Source organism: Delphinapterus leucas, chromosome 20, assembly GCF_059928025.1.
Source record: "Delphinapterus leucas isolate spDelLeu-1000000601 "Yukka" chromosome 20, BTC_Dleu_Yukka2, whole genome shotgun sequence".
In the NCBI taxonomy this organism is placed as follows: domain Eukaryota; kingdom Metazoa; phylum Chordata; class Mammalia; order Artiodactyla; family Monodontidae; genus Delphinapterus; species Delphinapterus leucas.
The window spans coordinates 6,333,500-6,352,599 of NC_143148.1; the positions used below are offsets into that span (position 1 = coordinate 6,333,500).

Genomic DNA, 19,100 nt, shown 5'->3' on the forward strand with positions numbered 1-19,100 from the left:
TTTGGTATGTGTTTTGGTTTTCATTTGTCCCAAGGTATTTTCTAATTTCCCTGGTGATTTCTTCTTAGATTCTTTTTTTTTTTTTTTGCGGTACGCGGGCCTCTCACTGTTGTGGCCTCTCCCATTGTGGAGCACAGGCTCCGGACACGCAGGCTCAGCGGCCATGGCCACGGGCCCAGCCGCTCCGCGGCATGTGGGATCTTCCCGGACCGGGGCACGAACCCGTGTCCCCTGCATCGGCAGGCGGACTCTCAACCACTGCGCCACCAGGGAAGCCCCTCTTCTTAGACTCTTGATTGTTGAAGAGCGTGCTGTTTAATTTCCACATAGTTGTGAATTTTCCAGTTTCCTTTCTGTTATCGATTTCTAGTTTTAGTCCACTGTGATTGGAAGAGATGCTTTGTGTGATTTCCGTATTTTAAACTTTATTAAAACTTGTTTTTTAACAAAGAGAAGTTTCCTTTTCCCTGTTGCAATAATCCCATTCCCCTTATTGCAATAATCCTTTTGAACAAACTCTCTTTTTATCTTAATCCAGATTTGTTTTTTGTGTGACAGGCTGAAGGAGGAAGTCCAGCCTCCTCAACATGGCTACAAAGTCTTTGGAGAGCAGAGATCAGTCAAAGTTTCTAGGGATGTGACCTCACCTTGTGTCTTTTACCCCAGGCCTCACTACTGCACACTGATCTCTCTTGCCCAAACAGCTGCCAGGTCGTCTCCCACCTCCTTGTTTTATACCTGATGTTATTACTACCTGGGCTGCTTTGCATTTTCTCTGCTGGGCCAACTCCTGCTTTTCTCCTAATACCCTACGTCCATCTTGATAGGAACCACATCACACTGTGTTTTAATAGGTTACGTATTTCTGTTCCTTCCCCAAACCTTACCCCATGAACTTGAACTCGTCTGAGGCAGAAACTGTATCTTCTTCCTTTTGTTATTCTTGGTGTATGGTAGAATGCAGATTGGGAACAACAACAGACAGAAGTCTGGGGAACAAAGAAATGAGGAACAAATGTAGGAATTTCCCACAGCTCCCCTCATGAATGCGATGCAAAGGAACTGAAATGCACTTAATTGTTTTGAAACTTTTCCAGGAGTGAAGAAATGGTGTTTGTGGTGACTTCGAAAAGAAGAACTGGAGAAAGTTTGTCGTTCCACTGAAGTATCTGTGTGAGTGCAGAGGAGGGAGGCTCTAACCCAGTGGTTCTGCTGGGGGTGGGGGACGTTTTGCTCTCCCACGGGCATTTGGTAATGTTTGGAGACATTTTTGGTTGTCAAAACTGGCCAGCGGAAGCTACTGACATCTCATGGATAGAGATCAGAGGTGCTCCTTGACATCCTACAATGCACAAGACACACCTGCACAAGAAAGAGTCATTCAGCCCCCAATTGCCCAGATATCAGTAGTGCTGAGGTTGATAAACCGGACTCTAATCCACCCACGGGAAAGTGCAGGGGTGGGGGCGGGGTAAAGCAGGGAAGGTATTGATAGCTTGTTTGAGGAGGTGATACTTGAGTCAGATCTCAAAGGATAAGCATGTATCGCAAAGATGGAGAAAGGGGACAATATTATAGTGGGATGGGACCATATGAATGAAGGTTGGAGAGACAGGAAGGGGTATGAGATCTTCATGAAGTGACAGGGATGTGGCTAAGATGTGTGAAGTGGTGGCTAAAAGGGGGTGTGTTTAGGGTAGATGAGAGCGCCAAATCCTAACCACTAGACCACCAGGGAGTGCCAAGGGTAGATGAAGGTGTGAGCGTGAAAATTCTTGAATAACTCTCACGGAAGTTGATATTTCATCTTGAGGGAAAGGGGCAGGCATGGAAGGACATTTAGGAGGAGAGGGACAGAGTTGGAGCTGCATATTCGCTCCCTCTGCTGCTGCTGGATGGGATGACACCGGAGCCCAGATTTTTAAGGAGGAGGGTGTTTACGGAGCACAGGCTCCGGACGCGCAGGCTCAGCGGCCATGGCTCACGGGCCCAGCCGCTCCGCGGCATGTGGGATCTTCCCGGACCGGGTCACGAACCCGCGTCCCCCGCATCGGCAGGCGGACTCTCAACCACTGCACCAGCAGGGAAGCCCGAGGAGGGTGTTTTAATGATCAGGGGAGAGAGGCCAGGCTGGGCTAGAGAAGAGGGGACAGATCAGGGAGTTGCTGACTCAGGGGGAACGGGTGAAGAAAGGGGGGGGATTGAAACAGAACCCTGACCACGAAGGCTTGAAATAAGCCTCATACTTCTCCTTTGCTAACTTGCATGTCAACATCCTTTACCCATGACCGCAGAAATACCCACTTATCAGGGTGCCGCACGTTTACAGCTTCAAACCTAGCGGTTGTTTAGTAAGTTTAATGATTACCTGGGCGGTGTTTCTCTGGGTACACTCTGACCAGCCACCTGCAGGTGACAGTCACTGCCGGCTCACCAAGCACAGGGCACTGCACCATGCCTGGGGGCATGAATTCACTGAATTCTCAAAACAACAAAATGAGCTAAGGAAGGTTGTCCTCCCCATTTGACACATGAGCAAGTGGTAGTAGCAAGAGGTTAAGTGGTGAAGCAGGTGCTTGAATCCTGGTGGAAGGACTTTAAATGACTATTATTAGTATTATCATTATTATTTTAATAAAGGAGAAATTATCATGACATAAAATTAACCATTTTAGGGCTTCCCTGGTGGCGCAGTGGTTGAGAGTCCGCCTGCCGATGCGGGGGACGCGGGTTCGTGCCCCGGTCCGGGAAGATCCCACATGCCGCGGAGCGGCTGGGCCCGTGAGCCATGGCCGCTGAGCCTGCGCGTCCAGAGCCTGTGCTCCGCAACGGGAGAGGCCACGGCAGTGAGAGGCCCGCGTACCGCAAACAAAACAAAACATTTTAAAGTGAACAATTTAGTGGCATTTCGTATATGCACAATATTTTGTAACCAACACCTCTGTCTAGTTCCAAAACATTTTCCATCACCCCCAAAAGAAACTTCATACCCATGAAACAGTTACTCTCCAGTTCCTCCTCCCCAAAGCCCCCCGCAGCCCCTAATCTGCTTTCAGTCTCTATGGATTTACCTATTTTGGAGGTTTCATATAAATGGAATTTTACAACATGTGACCATTTGTGTCCTGCATCTTTCATTTAGCATATTACCGAAGTTCATCCATGTCGTAGCGTGTATCCGTGCTCTTCTGGCTGAATGATATGCCATTGTAGGGATGGATCACATTTTGTTTATCCATTCATCCATTGATAGATATTTGGATTTTTTCCATTTTGTGGTTATTAGGAAAGGGCTTACAATTTTTTTCTTTTCCATTATGGTTTATTACAAGATTTAATATAGTTCCCTGTGCTGTACAGTAGGACCTTGTTGTTTATCCACTCTATATATAATAGTTTGCATCTGCTGATCCCAAACTCCCAATCCTTCCCCTCCCCTCTTCCACCCCTCCCCTCCTCAGCAACCACAAGTCTGTTCTCTATGACTGAGTCTGTTTCTGTTTCGTAGGTAAGTTCATTTGTGTCATATCTTAGATCCCGCATGTAAGTGATATCATATGGCATTTGTCTTTCTCTGTCTGACTTTCTTCACTTAGTATGATAATCTCTCAGTCCATCCATGCTGTTACAAATGGCATTATTTCATTCTTTATTATGGCTGAGTAATATTCCATTGTATATGAATATCACATCTTCTTGATTCATTCAACTCTCGATGGACATTTCGGTTGTTTCCACGTCTTGGCTACTGTAACTGGTACTGCTGTGAACATTGGGGCGCGTGTATCTTTTTGATTTAGAGTTTTCTTTGGAAATACGTCCAGGAGTGGGATTGCAGGATCATATGGTAACTCTATTTTTAGTTTTTTAAGGAACCTACATACTGCTCTCCATAATGGCTGCACCAACTTACATCCCTACCAACAATGTAGGAGGGTTAGGGGCTTACAGTTTTAATAGCTGCCCTCCCCTGCCTTCACTAAGACAGGTTAGACAGCCTCTAGGCCCTGTGATTAAAACTACAGTGGAGAGATGAATGAGGTCTGTGGGGTTCCAGAGGAGGGAGTTCCAGAATCTTCCCCAGGGGACTTCCCTGGCGGCACAGTGGTTAAGACTTTGCAGTCCCAGTGCAGAGGGCCCGGGTTTGATCCCTGGTCCGGGAACTAAATCCCACATGCATGCCACAAGTAAGAGTTCTCATGCCACAACTAAGGAACTGAAAAGCTGCAACTAAGGAGCCGGTGAGCCTGCCTGCTGCAACTAAGACCCAATGCAAATACATAAATAAATATTTTTTTAAAAGACTCTTCCCCAGATGATAGGACAGGGTTGAAGAAGGCGTCATGCTGAAAGCTGGGCCTTGAATACTACTGGACCTGGTAGCTGGGTCTTGAGGCACTTTGTACAGTGGCCAGGAGAAGCTTACAACCCCCGGGGAGAGAAGAAGATGCAGACTCGCCAATTCAGGAAGTGTTTAGGACAGTGGCCTCTTGGAGGAACAGACAGAGAGGAACCTAAATGGAAACCAGAGAGACTGGAGAAGGGGAGGAGGCCTGTTTCACAAGATCCAAGAAGTGCTGGGCCAGAAGTTGTGTCCCGGTGGGGAGATGGAGCTAATCCAGGCACGAGGGTGCGATGCTCTCCTTGGCTGATACTGGGAGTCAGGCACCACGCTACTGGACGGACATTCTCGAGTCCTGGACGGAGGACCCAGGGGAGAACCAGGTTTGAGGGATGATACAGAGTCCAGCTTGGGATACACTGAAAGCAAAGCACCTGCGGTCAATCAGGGAGAGATGTGGAGGAGGACACTGGGATTCAGAACTTAGGAGAGAGGCTTGGGCTGGAAACAACATGGGAAGCCTCAGCAGAGCCCGGCTGTGTCTTCCCCTTGCACTTGAGTGCAAATCATTTCAAAGGTTAACTGAGTCCAGTTTATGTGTTGTGTCCAAGGCTAGGCTCTGAAAACACAAGGCTGGACATAGTACTGTCCCTGCCCTGGGGAAGCTTATCGTTTGGTGGAAATCAGAGTTAGAAACTTACAAGGATCATCTTTTTAAAGCTTAATGTAAATTTTATTCAAGAGTAATATTCATATAGAAAAGAGCACACATCATAATTGTTTGACTCAAAAATGTTTCATAGGGACTTCCCTGATGGCGCAGTGGTTGAGAATCTGCCTGCCAGTGCAGGGGACACGGGTTTGATCCCTGGTCCGGGAAGATCCCACATGCCACAGAGCAACAAATCCCATGCGCCACAACTCCTGAGCCTGTGCTCTAGAGCCCGGGAGCCACAGCTACTAAGCCTGTGTGCTGCAACTACTGAAACCCTGGTGCCCTAGAGCCCACGCTCCGCAACAAGAGAAACCACTGCAGTGAGAAGCCCACACACTGCAACAAAGAATAGCCCCCGCTTGCCGCAACTAGAGGAAGCCCGTGCGCAGCAACAAAGACCCAATGCAGCCAAAAATAAATAAAAATAAATTTCAAAAAAAAAAAGGATAGGAGTAGGATCCAGTATTTAGAAAACAACAACAACCTTTCATAGAGTGACTATATCTGAGCAATGAATGCCCAGATCAAGAAACAGATCCTTACTGGAAACCCCAGGATACCCCTACTGCCCTCCTACAGCCAGTACCCACTGAGGGTAACCAGTATGTGGACTTCTAATACCTAAGATTAGGGTTTTTGATTTTTTTTTCAGCTGCGCCACATGGCTTGTGGGATCTTAGTCCCCCAACCAGGGACGGAATCTGGGCCCTCAGCAGTGAAAGCTGCTTTTTAACTTTTTTTTCCTTCTTTTTTTTTTTTTGCGGTACGCGGGCCTCTCACTGTTGCAGCCTCTCCCGTTGCGGAGCACAGGCTCCAGACGCGCAGGCTCAGTGGCCATGGCTCACGGGCCCATCCGCACCGTGGCATGTGGGATCTTCCCGGACCTAGGCACGAACCAGTGTCCCCTGCATCGGCAGGCAGACTCTCAACCACTGCACCACCAGGGAAGCCCTTTTTTCCTTTTTTTTTAAGATTAGTTTTGTCTGAACCTCATATCAATGATATCACATAGTATGTATGCTTTGTGTCTGGGTTCTTTCACTCAACATTGTTTGGAAGATTCATACATGTTGTGTGCAGTTGTTGCTTTTTCCATTGCGTAAATAATTTACTCTCTATTTACCTGTCTTACTGTTTTTTGTTTTTTAGACTGAAGTATAGTCGATTTACAATGTTGCGTTAGTTTCTGGTGTACGGCACAGTGATTCAGCCATATTATATATATGTATATATATATATGTACTTTTTCATATTCTTTTCCACTATGGCTTATTACAAGATACTGAATATAGTTTCCTGTGCTATACAGTAGAACCTTGTTGTCACCTGTCTTACTGTTGATGGGAATTTGGGCAGGTTCCTGTTTTCAGCCATTACAACAAGCACTGCTATGAACACTCTTGTATACATTTGGTGAACACGTGTACGCGCTTCTGTTGGGTGCACACCTGGGAGTTGAACGGCTGTCTCAGGTGCTCAGTGTAGGAGAGTTCCAGTTGCTCCACGTCTTCACCAACACTTGATGTTTTTTTTTTTTTTTGAGGTACGCGGGCCTCTCACTGCTGTGGCCTCTCCCGTTGCGGAGCACAGGCTCCGGACGCGCAGGCTCAGCGGCCATGGCTCACGGGTCCAGCCGCTCCGCGACATGTGGGATCTTCCCGGACCGGGGCACGAACCCGTGTCCCCTGTATCGGCAGGTGGACTCTCAATCACTGCGCCACCAGGGAAGCCCCTTGATGTTCTTTAAGGAAACATTTTTTATTGTGATGAAGTACCCATGACATACTGGTTTAACCATGTTTCAAGTGTACAATTCAATGGCATTAAGCATATTCACATCACCACCGTCTGTCTCTAGAACTTTTTCATCACCCGAAACTGAAATTCTGTACCCACTAAACATTAACTGTCCACCGACACCCCAGTCCCCAGACCCTGGTAACCACCATACAGTACTTTTAAAAACACTGTGATAAAAAAAAAATAACATAAAATTTACCATCTTAACCATTTTTAAGTGCACGGTACAGTAATGTTAATGATATGCACATTGTTGGCCATCAAATCTCTAGAATGTTTTCCTCTTGCAAAAATGAAACTCTACACCTATTGAAGAGCAATTTCCTAACTCCCCTTCTCTGAGTCTCCCCCAGGGCCCCTCTACCTTCTGTTTCAGAGTCTGATTTCCTTAAATACTTCCTATAGCTGGAATCATGCAGCATTTGGCATTCTGTAACTGGTTTATTTCACTTAGCGTAATATCCTCAACACTTGATTTCCTTGACATTATTTTTATTATCTTAGCCAGTGTAACTATGCAGTTGGCACCACTGTGATTTTAATTTTTATTTCCTTGACAGCTACAGAAGTTGAATACTTTTCTCTATGCTTATTGGCCATTTGACTATTTGTCTTCCTATTCGGTTGTCTGCCTTTTTCTAATGGATTTGTGGAAGCTCTTTACATAGCCCTTTAAATTTTTTTCAAATTTATTTATTTTAAAATATATATATTTATTATTATTATTATTTTATTTATTTTTGGCTGCGTTGTGTCTTTGTTGCTGCATGCGGGTTTTCTCTAGTCAGGGTGAGCAGGGGCTACTCTTTGTTGCGGTGCGCGGGCTTCTCATTGTGGTGGCTTCCCTTGTTGCGGAGCACGGGCTCTAGGCATGCGGGCTTCAGTAGTTGTGGCACGCGGGTTCAGTAGTTGTGGCTCGAGGGCTCTAGAGCACAGACTCAGTAGTTGTGGTGCATGGGCTTAGCTGCTCCGCGGCATGTGGGATCTTCCCAGACCAGGGCTTGAGCCCGTGTCCCCTGCATTGGCAGGTGAATTCTTAACCACTATGCCACCAGGGAAGCCTTCAAATTTATTTTTAAATTATTTATTATTAAAAAAATATATTCATTATATATCCTGGGTGTCCTTTGTTAGATACATGTATTGGGAAATATCGTCTCCATCCAGAGAGGTAAATTTAGATTTACTTAAAAAAATAATACATGTTTTATCTCCTCCCTCCCAGAAAAACAAACAAACAAAAAATAATTCATGTTCTTAAAAACAGTCAGGCAAAACAGAAATATGTGGTAGAGCCAAAAGCTGACATCTCCCTCCATCCTGAGGTTAACTTAACACATAACAATGTAGTTAACAACTCCCAAAGTGCATTTTCCCCACTTAACAATGTACCTAATGGATATTATCCCCATTTTACAGAGCAGGAAACTGAAGCACAGAGAGGTAAAGTGACTTGCCTGATATAACACCCTTAGGGTTACCAGGGCCTGGATTTGAACCTAGGACTCTCTGTGCCCTTTAGCCGCTCCAAGGAGCTTCACCTTCTCATTTATAAGCTCTGGCTCAGAGGGCAGCCAAGTCTTCAAGAATCGGTGCCTCGCACACATTTTCTTCAGAGATGCATTTTCTGGGTTCCAGCCTGGTTCTGGGGTTGGGGGCGGGGGCGTCATTTCTGGATCTTGATCTCTGAGTACTCAGTCGTGTCCTGGTCCTGAAAGTTGTGGGTCCTCAGCCTGTGCAAGTTGAGGGTGGCGTAATGGAGCTCCTGCTCCTTCCCTGAGGTGGAGGTGGCCGGAGCTGGGGTCTGGTAGTCTGAGGGGCTGTCTGAACAGGATTCATTGAGGTGACCCTGAGTGGAACGAGAGAAGAGCTTCAGAGCTGGCTGTTGAGGTCTGGAGAAGGGAACCTGGGGCTTGACGGGGGCAATTATTCCCTTATCCATTTCACACCCATTTCCTGAGGATTCACTCATTCACTCACTCACTCATTCATTCATTCCTTTAATCATAGTGGTCTGTTCTTTTTTCTCACCCTACTGAATGCTTACAACTTCCCTTCATGGATGATATAAATGTTATCCTCATTTTACAGTTAGGAAAACAGACTGAGTGAGCAAGGTGAAGTGATTCTTCCACAGACAAGATCCCTGACCTTGCACAGTCTATGAGGACAAGGGGACTGTATGAAATTGTTGCACACTCAAAACTTATCGAATTGCAAATTGTGATTTGATGGACAGAAGCAGGGTGCTGTGGGTGAGAGTCACAGAGGTCTGCAGGAGACCTGAACTACCCTCCAGGGGCTCACAGTGTGGTGGGGACAGGCCTGTGATTATTACAGGGATGCATGATGACAGTCGGTCTGGTATAGGGCAGGGGAATATTTAAATGACATAAATTGGCATGACATTAAAAAAGAATGAAATAAAACAGAAACAGACTCACAGACATAGAGAACAGACTTGTGGTTGCCAAGGAGGGTGGGGTGGGGGAGGGATGGATTGGGAGTTTGGCATTAGCAGATGCAAACTATTATATATAGACTGGATAAACAACAAGGCCCTACTGTATAGCACAGGGAACTAAGTATCCAGTGATAGGGCTTCCCTGGTGGCACAGTGCTTAAGAATCCACCTGCCAAAAAAAAAAAGAAGCTGCCTGCCAACGCAGGGGACATGGGTTTGAGCCCTGGTCCGGGAAGATCCCACATGCCGCGGAGCAACTAAGCCTGTGCACCACAACTACTGAGCCCACGTGCCACAACTACTGAAGTCTATGCGCCTAGAGCCTATGATTTGCAACAAGAGAAGCTACTGCAACAAAAAGCCCGGGCACTGCAACGAAGAGTAGCCCCCACTTGCCGCAACTAGAGAAAGCCCACATGCAGCAATGAAGACCCAATGCAGCCAAAAATAAATAAATAAGTTCATTAATTAAAAAAAAGCAATATCCAGTGATAAACCATAATGGAAAGGAATATGAAAAAGAATGTGTGTGTGTATATATATATATATATATATATATATAACTGAATCACTTTGCTGTACAACAGAAATTAACACAACATTGTAAATCAGCTATACTTCAATAAAATACATTTTTTAAAAAAAGAAGGAAATAATGCCGTTTTCAGCAACATGGGTGGACCTAGAGATTATCATACTAAGTGAAGTAAGTCAGACAGAGAAAGACAAATACCATATAATTTCACTTATATGTGGAATCTAAAAGAATGATACAAAAGAACTTATTTACAAAACAGAAACAGACTCACAGACAGAAAGCAAACTTATGGTTACAGGGGAGGCAGGGAGGGATAAATCAGGAGTTTGGGATTAGCAGATACACACTATTACATATAAAACAGATAATCAACAGGGTCCTACTGTATAGCACTGGGAACTACGTATAATATCTTTTAATAAACTATAATGGAAAATAATCTGAAAAAGAATATATATATAGGAATCACTTTGCTGTATACCCGAAACTAACACAATATTGTAAATCAGCTATAGTTCAATAAAAAATAAATAAAAAAATTAATTGGGGCAAGAAAGATGACTGAGGGCTTGACCAGTGCAAATGGGATCAGGACAGAGGAAATCTCAAATGCAAATGCACAAAGTCACAAAGAGTGAGCCCTGCCTGGAGATATAAGGATCCTGGAACCACTTACAATATGGGGCAGGGGTGGGGGGATTTGCACACCAACAAGCATGTCTGCGGCACCAGCTGGGTGTCCTGCAATTCAGCTCAATTCTGACACTGTTAAGGGCTCAGTCCCACAACACTGTCCCACCCTCCACCTCACATGCCAATCACAAGTCCCAGATTCTCACCTGTGCTTCTGACCAGACAGCTGTCGATCAGAGATTCCCACAACCCCTCTCCTCAGATCCCATTAATTTGCTAGAGCAGCTCACAGAACTCAGAGAAATATTTCACTTATTAAATTAGCTGTTTTTTTAAATTAAAGTATATAACTCAGGAACAGCCAGATGGAAGAGATGTGTAGGGCAAGGTATAGGGAAAGGGTGCAGAGTTTCCATGCCCTCTCCGATTGCTTCAATCTCTTCAAATCTCCACTTGTTCACCAACCTGGAAGCTCTCTGAGCCCCATACTTTGAGGGGTTTTATGGAGGCTTCATTCCATAGTCATGATCGACTGAATCATTGGCCCTTGGGGATTGAACTCATCCTCCAGCCCCTTTCCCATCCCTGGAGGTCAGGGCGTGGGACTGAAAGTTCCAATCCCCCAATTGCATGGTTGGTTCTCCCAGTAACCAGCCCCCATCCTTAGGTGCTTCCCAAAAGTCACCCCATGAATATAACAAGAAATACTTTTATCACTCCCATCACAGGAAAGTTCAAGAGTTCTAGGAGCTCTGTGCCAGGAATAGGGGATAAAGACCAAATATATATTTCTTATTATAAATCATAATATCATAGAATATAATAAGCTCATTTTGTGGGGAGGGACAGGTTGCCGGCTGGAGAGCTTGGCAGGGGACAGATCACAGAGCACCAGACTGAAGAATTTGGTCTTGATTTCCTAGGCCTGCGCTGTCCAGCGCAGGAGCCCCCAGCCACACGTGGCTCTTGAGCCCATGAAACGTGGTGAGTCAGAACAAAGATGTGCTGTGAGTACAAAATGCATACTGGAGTTCAAAGTCGAGAAAGAAAGAAAGAAAGAAAGAGAAAGAAAGAAAGAAAGAGAAAGAAAGAAAGAAAGAAAGAAAGAAAGAAGGAAGGAAAGAAAGAAAAAAGAAAGAAAGAAAGAAGAAAGAAGGAAAGAAAGAAAGAAATGAAGGAAGGAATGAAGGAACAAAGGAAGGAAGGAAGGAAGAAAGAAGGAAGGAAGGAAAGAAAGAAAGAAAGAGGGGCTTCCCTTGTGGCAGAGTGGTTAAGAGTCTACCTGCCAATGTAGGGGACATGGGTTTGAGTTCTGGTCCCTGGAGGATCCCACATGTCATGGAGCAACTAAACCCGTGAGCCACAACTACTGAGCCTGCACTCTAGAGCCCAAGAGCCACAACTACTGAGCCTGTGAGCCACAACTACTGAAGCTCTTGCACCTAGAGCCCGTGCTCCACAACAAGAGAAGTCACCACAATGAGAAGCCCACGCACCACAACGAAGAGTAGCCCCCACACGCTGCAACTAGAGAAAGCCCGTGTGCAGCAACAAAGACCCATGCAGCTAAAAATAAATAAATTAAAAAAAAAAAAGAAAGAAAGGGGGAGGGGGAGGGAGGGAGGGAAGAAGGAAGGAAGAAAGAAAAAGAAAGAAGGAAAGAAAACAGAGGAAGGAAAGAAGGGAGAAGGAGAGAAAGAAAAAAAGAAAGAAAGAAAGAAAGAAAGAAAGAAAAAGAAAGAAAAAAGAGAAATCTCAATAATTTGTATGTTTATGTTGACTGTTGATGACATGATGTTTGAAATAACACTTTGGCTACGTTGGGTTAAATAAAATATTATATTAAAATTGATCTCATGTTCCTTTCTACTTTTTTAACTTGGCTAAGTTTTAAGTTATATACATGGCTCGCATCATATTTCTGTTGGATCTAGACAGTGGGGAGCAAGTACAGGCTGACTGAAGGACAGCTGTTAGGGGAATTTCTTGCCGAGAGCTTGTTCCGGGAGGAGAGATGAAGCCAGTGACCCAGCAGAGAGAATGTGAGGGCTCAGCAGGGAAGGGGCCAAATGGAGATGAGCTTTGCTAAAAGGAAGATGGACAGGACTTGGGCAATTCTTGGCTCTGGGAAGTGATGGAGGGGAAAGAGGAGAGGGTGATTTGAGTGCAACAGGAAATTCAGGAGGAAGAACAAATTTGGAGGTGGGGAGGACGAACTCAGTTTTTGAGGTGCTGAGTAAGCTGCTATGGCCCCTGTTAGGGGAGAGGTGTCCAGTGGAGACACTGGATGGAAAGTTGCCCACATCACTCACCAGAGAGATGGAAGTCAACGCGGGACGGACGCCATCTCTGCTTGATGCCTTCTCTGCTGATTTCTTCCTGTAGATCTTCACTCTGAAAAGAGAGACCAGGGCCTTTCTTGGCTTGGTGGGTTCACTGCACGGAGCTGAGAAGGGCTGACTGAATGCAGGCCGGCGTCCAGCTGCAGAGACCATGACCAGAACACCTGCTCCCTCCTCCAGGATGGCTGGCACCAGAGTCCACACTTGGCCAAGATGTCAGGAGGCTACATTCCTGATGCCGCTTCAACTAACGGCCCTCCTTCCTGGCTTCATCACTCTACCAGGGCCCTCAGCTCTGAGCTTTGAGCTTTGAAAATTTCTTCGAGTCTCCCCCTCCTTCGCCCCTTGCCCCCCATACCACCACCTTGGGAAGTCTTGTCCCAAACTGGGGCCACCACTCACACAAAGAAGATGAGGCAGAGAGCTAGCAGGGCTGTGGCGCCAGATCCCCCGACGGCCCCCCAAACCACACAGGTCCTGGGTGCTGGCCTCCCTGCAAGTAAGAGGCTTGGGCTGACCTGCAGTCTCCCTAAGCAGGCACCTAAGTGACCAGCCTTCTCAAATCCACGACCCACGAGTGTGCCCACTTCTATCCAGGACTCTGTCCTTTGTCCCCCATCCTTCTATATAATTGCAGGTTCCTGTGTCCCCAGCCCCCACCCCAGCCAACCGACAGAGGACCCTGAACTCTAGTTCCCCTTTTGCCCTGAATCAGGCCCATTTCTCTCCCTCTCAGTATCTTCTAGGACGCAGGCTCGTGTGTCCCCTTTCCCCGGACACGGCCCTTCATAGCTCCCAGACCTGGCAGCAGCAGGACAGTGGCGCTCTGTTTCCCGTGGCCGTTCTGGGCCTCGCAGCTGAGTCGGAGGCCAAAGCTGAGCCCCTCGCGGAGGCTCAGGGAGCTGTTGGCCCAGGGCCCAGCCGAGCTGGAGGTGACCTTGAAGGAGGCGTTGCTAAAATTCCCCTCCAGCAACTCCTCCCCCAGCCGCCAGCGCAGGGAGGGGGCCGGCTGGGCTCGGGAGGAACAGTCGCAGTGCAGACCCTCCTCCTCCTGGGAGCAGGAGGGTCCCAGCAGCTGCGGGGGGTCTGTGGGGAGAGATGGGAGGGATCAGAGGAGACTCTCCCCTCCCTAAAACCCAGGCGTCCTTCCCTCTGGTGTGTTCCAACTCACTTTTCACAACGAGGCACAGAGATGCTTCCTTGGAGCCTAACGGATGCTGAGCTCGGCAGACATATTTCCCGTGGTCCTCCAGTTCCACCCGGGGCAGCTCCAGGACCCCAGGGTTCGAGGAATTGGAGGGGCTCAGGGTCAGGCTCCCCCGGATCCAGCTCATCCTGGCAGGAGGGTTGCTGTCGGCAACACAGTCCAGGCGTAGGAACTGGCCCTCCTGGACTGGGAGAGATAGGCTTTGGCCCAGAATTTCAGGTCCTGGCAAGACAGAGAGAAAGCTAGCTTCAGTCTACCTGTCGGTCTCTTCCATCGCCTAAGGGCTCATATCTTCCTGTTTTGTAGCGCTTGTCAATTTCCTCTGTGTAAAAACTCCCATCTTGGCCAATTTCAAGCACGTAATTTGAAGCCTCTGAACCCAGAAGTGGGAAAAGATGGACGCAATTGCACAACGGGCTCTCGCCAACCAGTAAGAGCTAGTCCCAGTACATCACTGAATGCAACTTAAAAAAAAAAAAAAATGGCGGGGGTTCCCTGGCGGTCCAGTGGTTAGGATTCTGTGCTTCCACTGCAGGGGGCACAGTCTACTGCCCCGGTTGGGGAACTAAGATCCCACAAGCCACGCGCTGTGGCCAAGAAAAATGGCATGTTTTTGCCTAGCAAAATCACCACACACTAAGTCAAAACCCCATGATTAGGCTGGAAATAAATCCTTCCAACTTATACACAGATGATTGCGTTAATATGAAAAGAGTTTCTTCAAATCATCAAGAAAAAGACCACAAAGAAATACGCATGGGGCTTCCCTGGTGGCGCAGTGGTTGGGAGTCCGCCCGCCGATGCAGGGGACATGGGTTCGTGCCCCGGTCCGGGAGGATCCCACACGCCGTGGAGCGGCTGGGCCCGTGAGCCATGGCCGCTGAGCCTGCGCGTCCGGAGCCTGTGCTCCGCAACGGGAGAGGCCACAACAGTGGGAGGCCTGCGTACCGCAATAAAAAAAAAAAAAAGAAATACGCATGGTTTTTAAACACAATGAAAGATACGCAACCTATTCACAAAATGATAATGCAAGTAACATGATAGTGCATTTACTTATGGTATCAGCAAGGATGAAAATGTTTAGCAGGGAAATAGACACATGGCAGGGGGTAGTATAAGCAGAACAACTTCCATGTAGCTCGATTTGGCAATATCTGTAGAAATTACAAACATACCCTTTGATCTAGGACTTCCTTCTCTCTCAAGAGTAATCTTCCAGACCCACACATTTGCCTTGTCTTTGCAAAGGATTGGAAACACCATAGTTTTCCACTAACAGGAGACCTATTAAGTACTTTATCATATAATATACTTCTAATTGGAAAACCACGGGGTCATTATTAAGAATGAAGAAGGTTTCCTATGTACAGATACAGGAAAATCTCCAAGATATACCAAGTTTGAGAAAAAGGCGAGTTTAGTTTGTAGAAATGTACCTTCCTTAGTCACTTCCTTAGTTGTGACAAATATGCCATGTTGATGGAGGATTTTAATGATGAGGTGAGAGATTTGTGGAAAGTCTCTGTACCATGTGAGTCTAAAATTACTCCACATGAAAAGTTTAGTAAAAAATACTAATAGAGATGCAAAGCATGTGGGTAGCATGAGCTGCATATATGTGTGTGTTTTAAAATGTATATGTGTAGGTTCTACTCTAAAAGATAACCAAGAGGGGAGATACACAAGTGCTGAATACTATTTTATTCTTATTAAATTTTGCTAGGGACTGAACTATGTTCCCCTCAAATTCATATGTCAAAGCCCTCACCTCCAATATGATGGTATTTGGAGGTATTTGGATGGGTCTTTGAGAAGTCATTAGGGTTAGATGAGGTCATGAGATTGAGATTCTCACGATGACGTTAGTGTTCTTATAAGAGATACCAGAGAACGTAGACAAAAAGCAGCCGTGCACAAGCCAGGAAGCGAGCCTTCACCAGGAACCCGATCAGCCGGCCCTTTGATCTTAGACTTCCCAGCCTCCAGAGTTGTGAGAAATAAATTCCTAGTTTTTAAGCCACCTAGTCTCTGGTATTTTATTGTGGCAGCCTGAGCTAACTAACACACATTGTATGCTTATTCTTTTCTTTTCTTTTCTTTCTTTTTTAAACTATGTTCTATATTTTGTTTTATTTATTTATTTATTTTGGCTGTGCCGTGCGGCATGCAGGATCTTAGTTCCCTGAACAGGGACTGAACCTGCGCCCCCTGCATTGGGAGCGTGGAGGCTTAACCACTGGACCGCCAGGGAAGCCCCGTATGCTTACTACTGTAAACAATAACATTAAAATGAGGGAAGGAAACTGAAGGAGTAGGTGGGGTCTAGATCCTAAGGAGAATGAGGGCAGGATGTGGGACAAGGATGGAGCCCTGGCAGTGCGGACAGCCACGTCCAACAGACAAGGAAGAGGCCACGCGATACCCCATGAGAGCAGGGTCAGCGAAAGGGGGAGGACAGTGTGTAAGCTGATGAGCCAGTGGGGGTTTTCCCACCTCTGCTGTCCCCACCCCAGGCCTGAGCCTCTCTGCCATCTGAGTTCTGATCCCCAGCTCTGCTCCGAAGGGCAGAGACACTTCCACTTCCACCACACCCCTGGAGAAGAGAGGTTTAGACCTACCTGTGTCTTCTTTCCGGAACACTCTGATGGTCGGCTTCTGGGGTGCATCTGGACAGACAGACATAACTGTCCGCTTTTCAGTGGCAGGAAGGTAGGCATCGGCCCTTTTCCCCCAGAAACATTAGAAATAGGAAGAGGGTGGAGTAGTGTCCTCTTTCCTTCCTCCCCAGTTCCAGCTCGCAGGGCTCAGCACGCAGTAGCCCAGGCCCTCCCTCCCGTCCCCAACGCCCTCTGCCCTCAGGGACCCGGCGCCCTGGCCCCGGCTCACAGGACACGTTGAGTCTGATGGTTCTGTCTGTGCTCACGCCAGCTCCGGGGAAGGTCACTCGACAGGTGAGGTTGGTGCCATGGTCCTGGGGCCCCAGGGTGAGGGTGAGCACCGAGGAATGGGGGCTCTTGGGGTGCAGGGAAGTGAGGGCAACCCCGATCCAGGAGAAGGTGTGGGGTGGCCCCCTCTCACAGGCCCATGGCACTGCACAGGTGATATTCCTGGGGAGGCCAGATTCTAGGGTCCCCTGGACGTGGATGTCGGGTGTCTGTGTCAGAGCTGAAGAGGAGAGAGAAACAGAACCAGGCCCTGGATGGGGGGCCCCGAGTGTGCCCCTCAGAGCTGTTTCTGCCCCAGGCCAGCCGCAGCGGCCTGTCCTCCTAGGTCCCCTAGGGCCCCTCCCAGGATGAGAAGACAGGGGGTCCCCTCCCAGCCCTGCCCTGGGGGCCCTCAGGGCCCCTGTGTCTGTGTCCTCTCCTTGACACCATCCTTACCTGTTACATGCAGGTGGAGCTTGTTCCTTAAATAACTATATTTCACAGAAAGCCCTCTCTCCACCCTAAAGACGTATGTCCCCGTGTCTCCCTGCCGTGCATCTCTGATGTCCAGGGAGCAGTTGTAGGTCCGGGGGTCTCCAAGGAGGTGGAATCGGCCCTGGGTGTCCTTCAGCACCTCACGACCTGGGTTGTTTGTAGCCACTGGACGATCCTGGTCGGGTCTGGCCCCGCTCTGGAACCAGTAGCCGAAAGCTGGGACAGAGTCGTCCCAGTAGTCCCAGGGATAGTGGAAGAAGCAGGGCACGCGGACACACAGGCCCTCCTGCACCGTCACAGACCCCCGCACCTGCAGCCAGTAGCTCATGTACTGAGCCAGGGACCCTGCGGAGGAACAAGGGTCAGCTGCAGCCCCTGCCCCGCCCACCCCTCTCCCCGCAGCCCACCCACCTGCCCACAGCAGGGACAGCAGCAGCAGCGGCGGTGGCAATAGCAGCATCTTTGGGGTAAGACTGATGGGGCCTTTGTGTCACAGGATTGAGAGGAAGCTCTCACAGGAAGCCCAGAGCTGAGGTCAGAAGGTAGCCGAACACAAAAGAGGAACTCCGCACCCACATGCTGCCGGAGCTGCGTGGACCTTGGAGAGTCACCACTTCTACTTTCCGTGTGAGGCCCTGGTGAGGGTCACGAGCAGCGAATACAGCCCAAAGGCGTCTCCCGGATCCCTGTCCACAGCCTGTCCCTCCCACACCTCTGTCCGCAGGAAATCAGGCCGGTCAGTCCCCGTCAGGTGTGAGATGCAGGAGGGGCAGCCGGGAAAGCTCCATGCATGAAAGAGGGGGATGGGTCCCGCCAGGGTGAAAGAGGTGGTGATTAGTTACTGAAATTGTAACAGGGAAGAGTCAATCCTGACTCCATGTTGGATCTGTTTCTTCTACTTTAACCTTTGCTTTCCACTGCTTTTGTTCATTAAAAGGATACTGTCTCTACATAATGGCCTGCCTCGGGGAGCCCTGCCCCTCTGCCTGAAGGTTAAACCAAAGTGCCTTCGTTCAGGGAAACAGCTGGACGCTGTTCCACCCGTGGATGGCTGCAAGGAAGAAGAAATGAACACATTCCCTCCCCGAGGCTGGCCATTCCAGGAGATGTTTGCAAAGCTTGTGGCCTTTTTACTTTACTTCCTCATCTCCTCTCCCTCTCTGTGCTATAAAAGAAATTGGCATCCAAACCCCAGTAAAATGGTTTTTCAGAGACACCAGTCTGCTGTCTTCTAGGTCTGCCAGATTTCCGAATAAAGTTGTCATTCCTTCCCTCAACACCTCATCTCCGATTCATGCGCCCGTTGTGAGGCGAGCAGAGCAAGCTTGGACCTGGGAACAAAATGAACACGACGACGGCACAGGGGCACCTCTCCTTTCAGGGGAGTGGAGCACAAGGCAAGAATGCGACAGACTTTGTCTCCACCCTTGAGAACTTCTCCGACGCCCCAGCTCCTGCTGATACAGTGTGAGATAGGGGCAGCCCAGATAGAGGCTTGGAGGAAACCCCATCGCTCCATGCAGCTAGAAGGCGAGTTCCCAGGTGTAAATGGATAGAGAGGATGAGACCAGGATCCAGGAGGGTGGTCACAAGGACATGATCCCACAGGTGGTCCTGAAGCTTCCTGACCTGCTCACAGC

The 19,100-nt window shown here is 48.1% G+C and overlaps 1 protein-coding gene and 1 long non-coding RNA gene across 4 annotated transcripts; one reads left to right on the plus strand and one right to left on the minus strand.

Annotated features, from left to right (window-relative positions):
* Positions 1–6,794: 6,794 nt before the first annotated feature.
* LOC111180504 (sialic acid-binding Ig-like lectin 5) lies at positions 6,795–17,968 on the minus strand. 3 transcript variants are annotated; one of them, XM_089902154.1, is made up of 9 exons: positions 17,872–17,968; positions 17,422–17,805; positions 16,928–17,206; positions 16,660–16,707; positions 14,006–14,263; positions 13,636–13,920; positions 13,237–13,327; positions 12,805–12,886; positions 6,795–8,706 (listed from the first exon to the last, which is right to left on the minus strand). In XM_089902154.1, the coding sequence occupies exons 1-9, from the start codon at positions 17,918–17,920 to the stop codon at positions 8,524–8,526; spliced, it is 1,659 nt and encodes a 552-aa protein (XP_089758280.1). In that variant the 5' UTR covers positions 17,921–17,968; the 3' UTR covers positions 6,795–8,523. The 3 variants fall into 3 exon arrangements, 2 of the variants coding, with proteins under 2 accessions (XP_089758280.1, XP_089758279.1); XM_089902153.1 differs by having other exon boundaries at positions 17,422–17,935; XR_016390834.1 differs by lacking the exon at positions 13,237–13,327 and having other exon boundaries at positions 8,690–8,706; positions 17,422–17,935.
* LOC149744573 (uncharacterized) lies at positions 15,460–18,674 on the plus strand. Its single transcript, XR_016390846.1, has 2 exons — positions 15,460–16,992; positions 17,957–18,674. It is a non-coding gene; the product is annotated as an uncharacterized LOC149744573 (long non-coding RNA).
* The last annotated feature ends 426 nt before the right edge of the window (positions 18,675–19,100 follow it).

Excerpts from the sequence above, each read along its gene's own strand:
- LOC111180504 (XM_089902153.1), bottom strand. The coding sequence starts at position 17,920 with ATGCTGCTATTGCCACCGCCGCTGCTGCTGCTGTCCCTGCTGTGGGCA. Across the intron at positions 16,708-16,927 it reads CATCAGACTCAACGTGTCCT|ATGCACCCCAGAAGCCGACC; the intron begins GTGAGCCGGGGC and ends CTGTCTGTCCAG. Across the intron at positions 12,887-13,236 it reads CTCTGCCTCATCTTCTTTGT|AGTGAAGATCTACAGGAAGA; the intron begins GTGAGTGGTGGC and ends CTCTCTTTTCAG.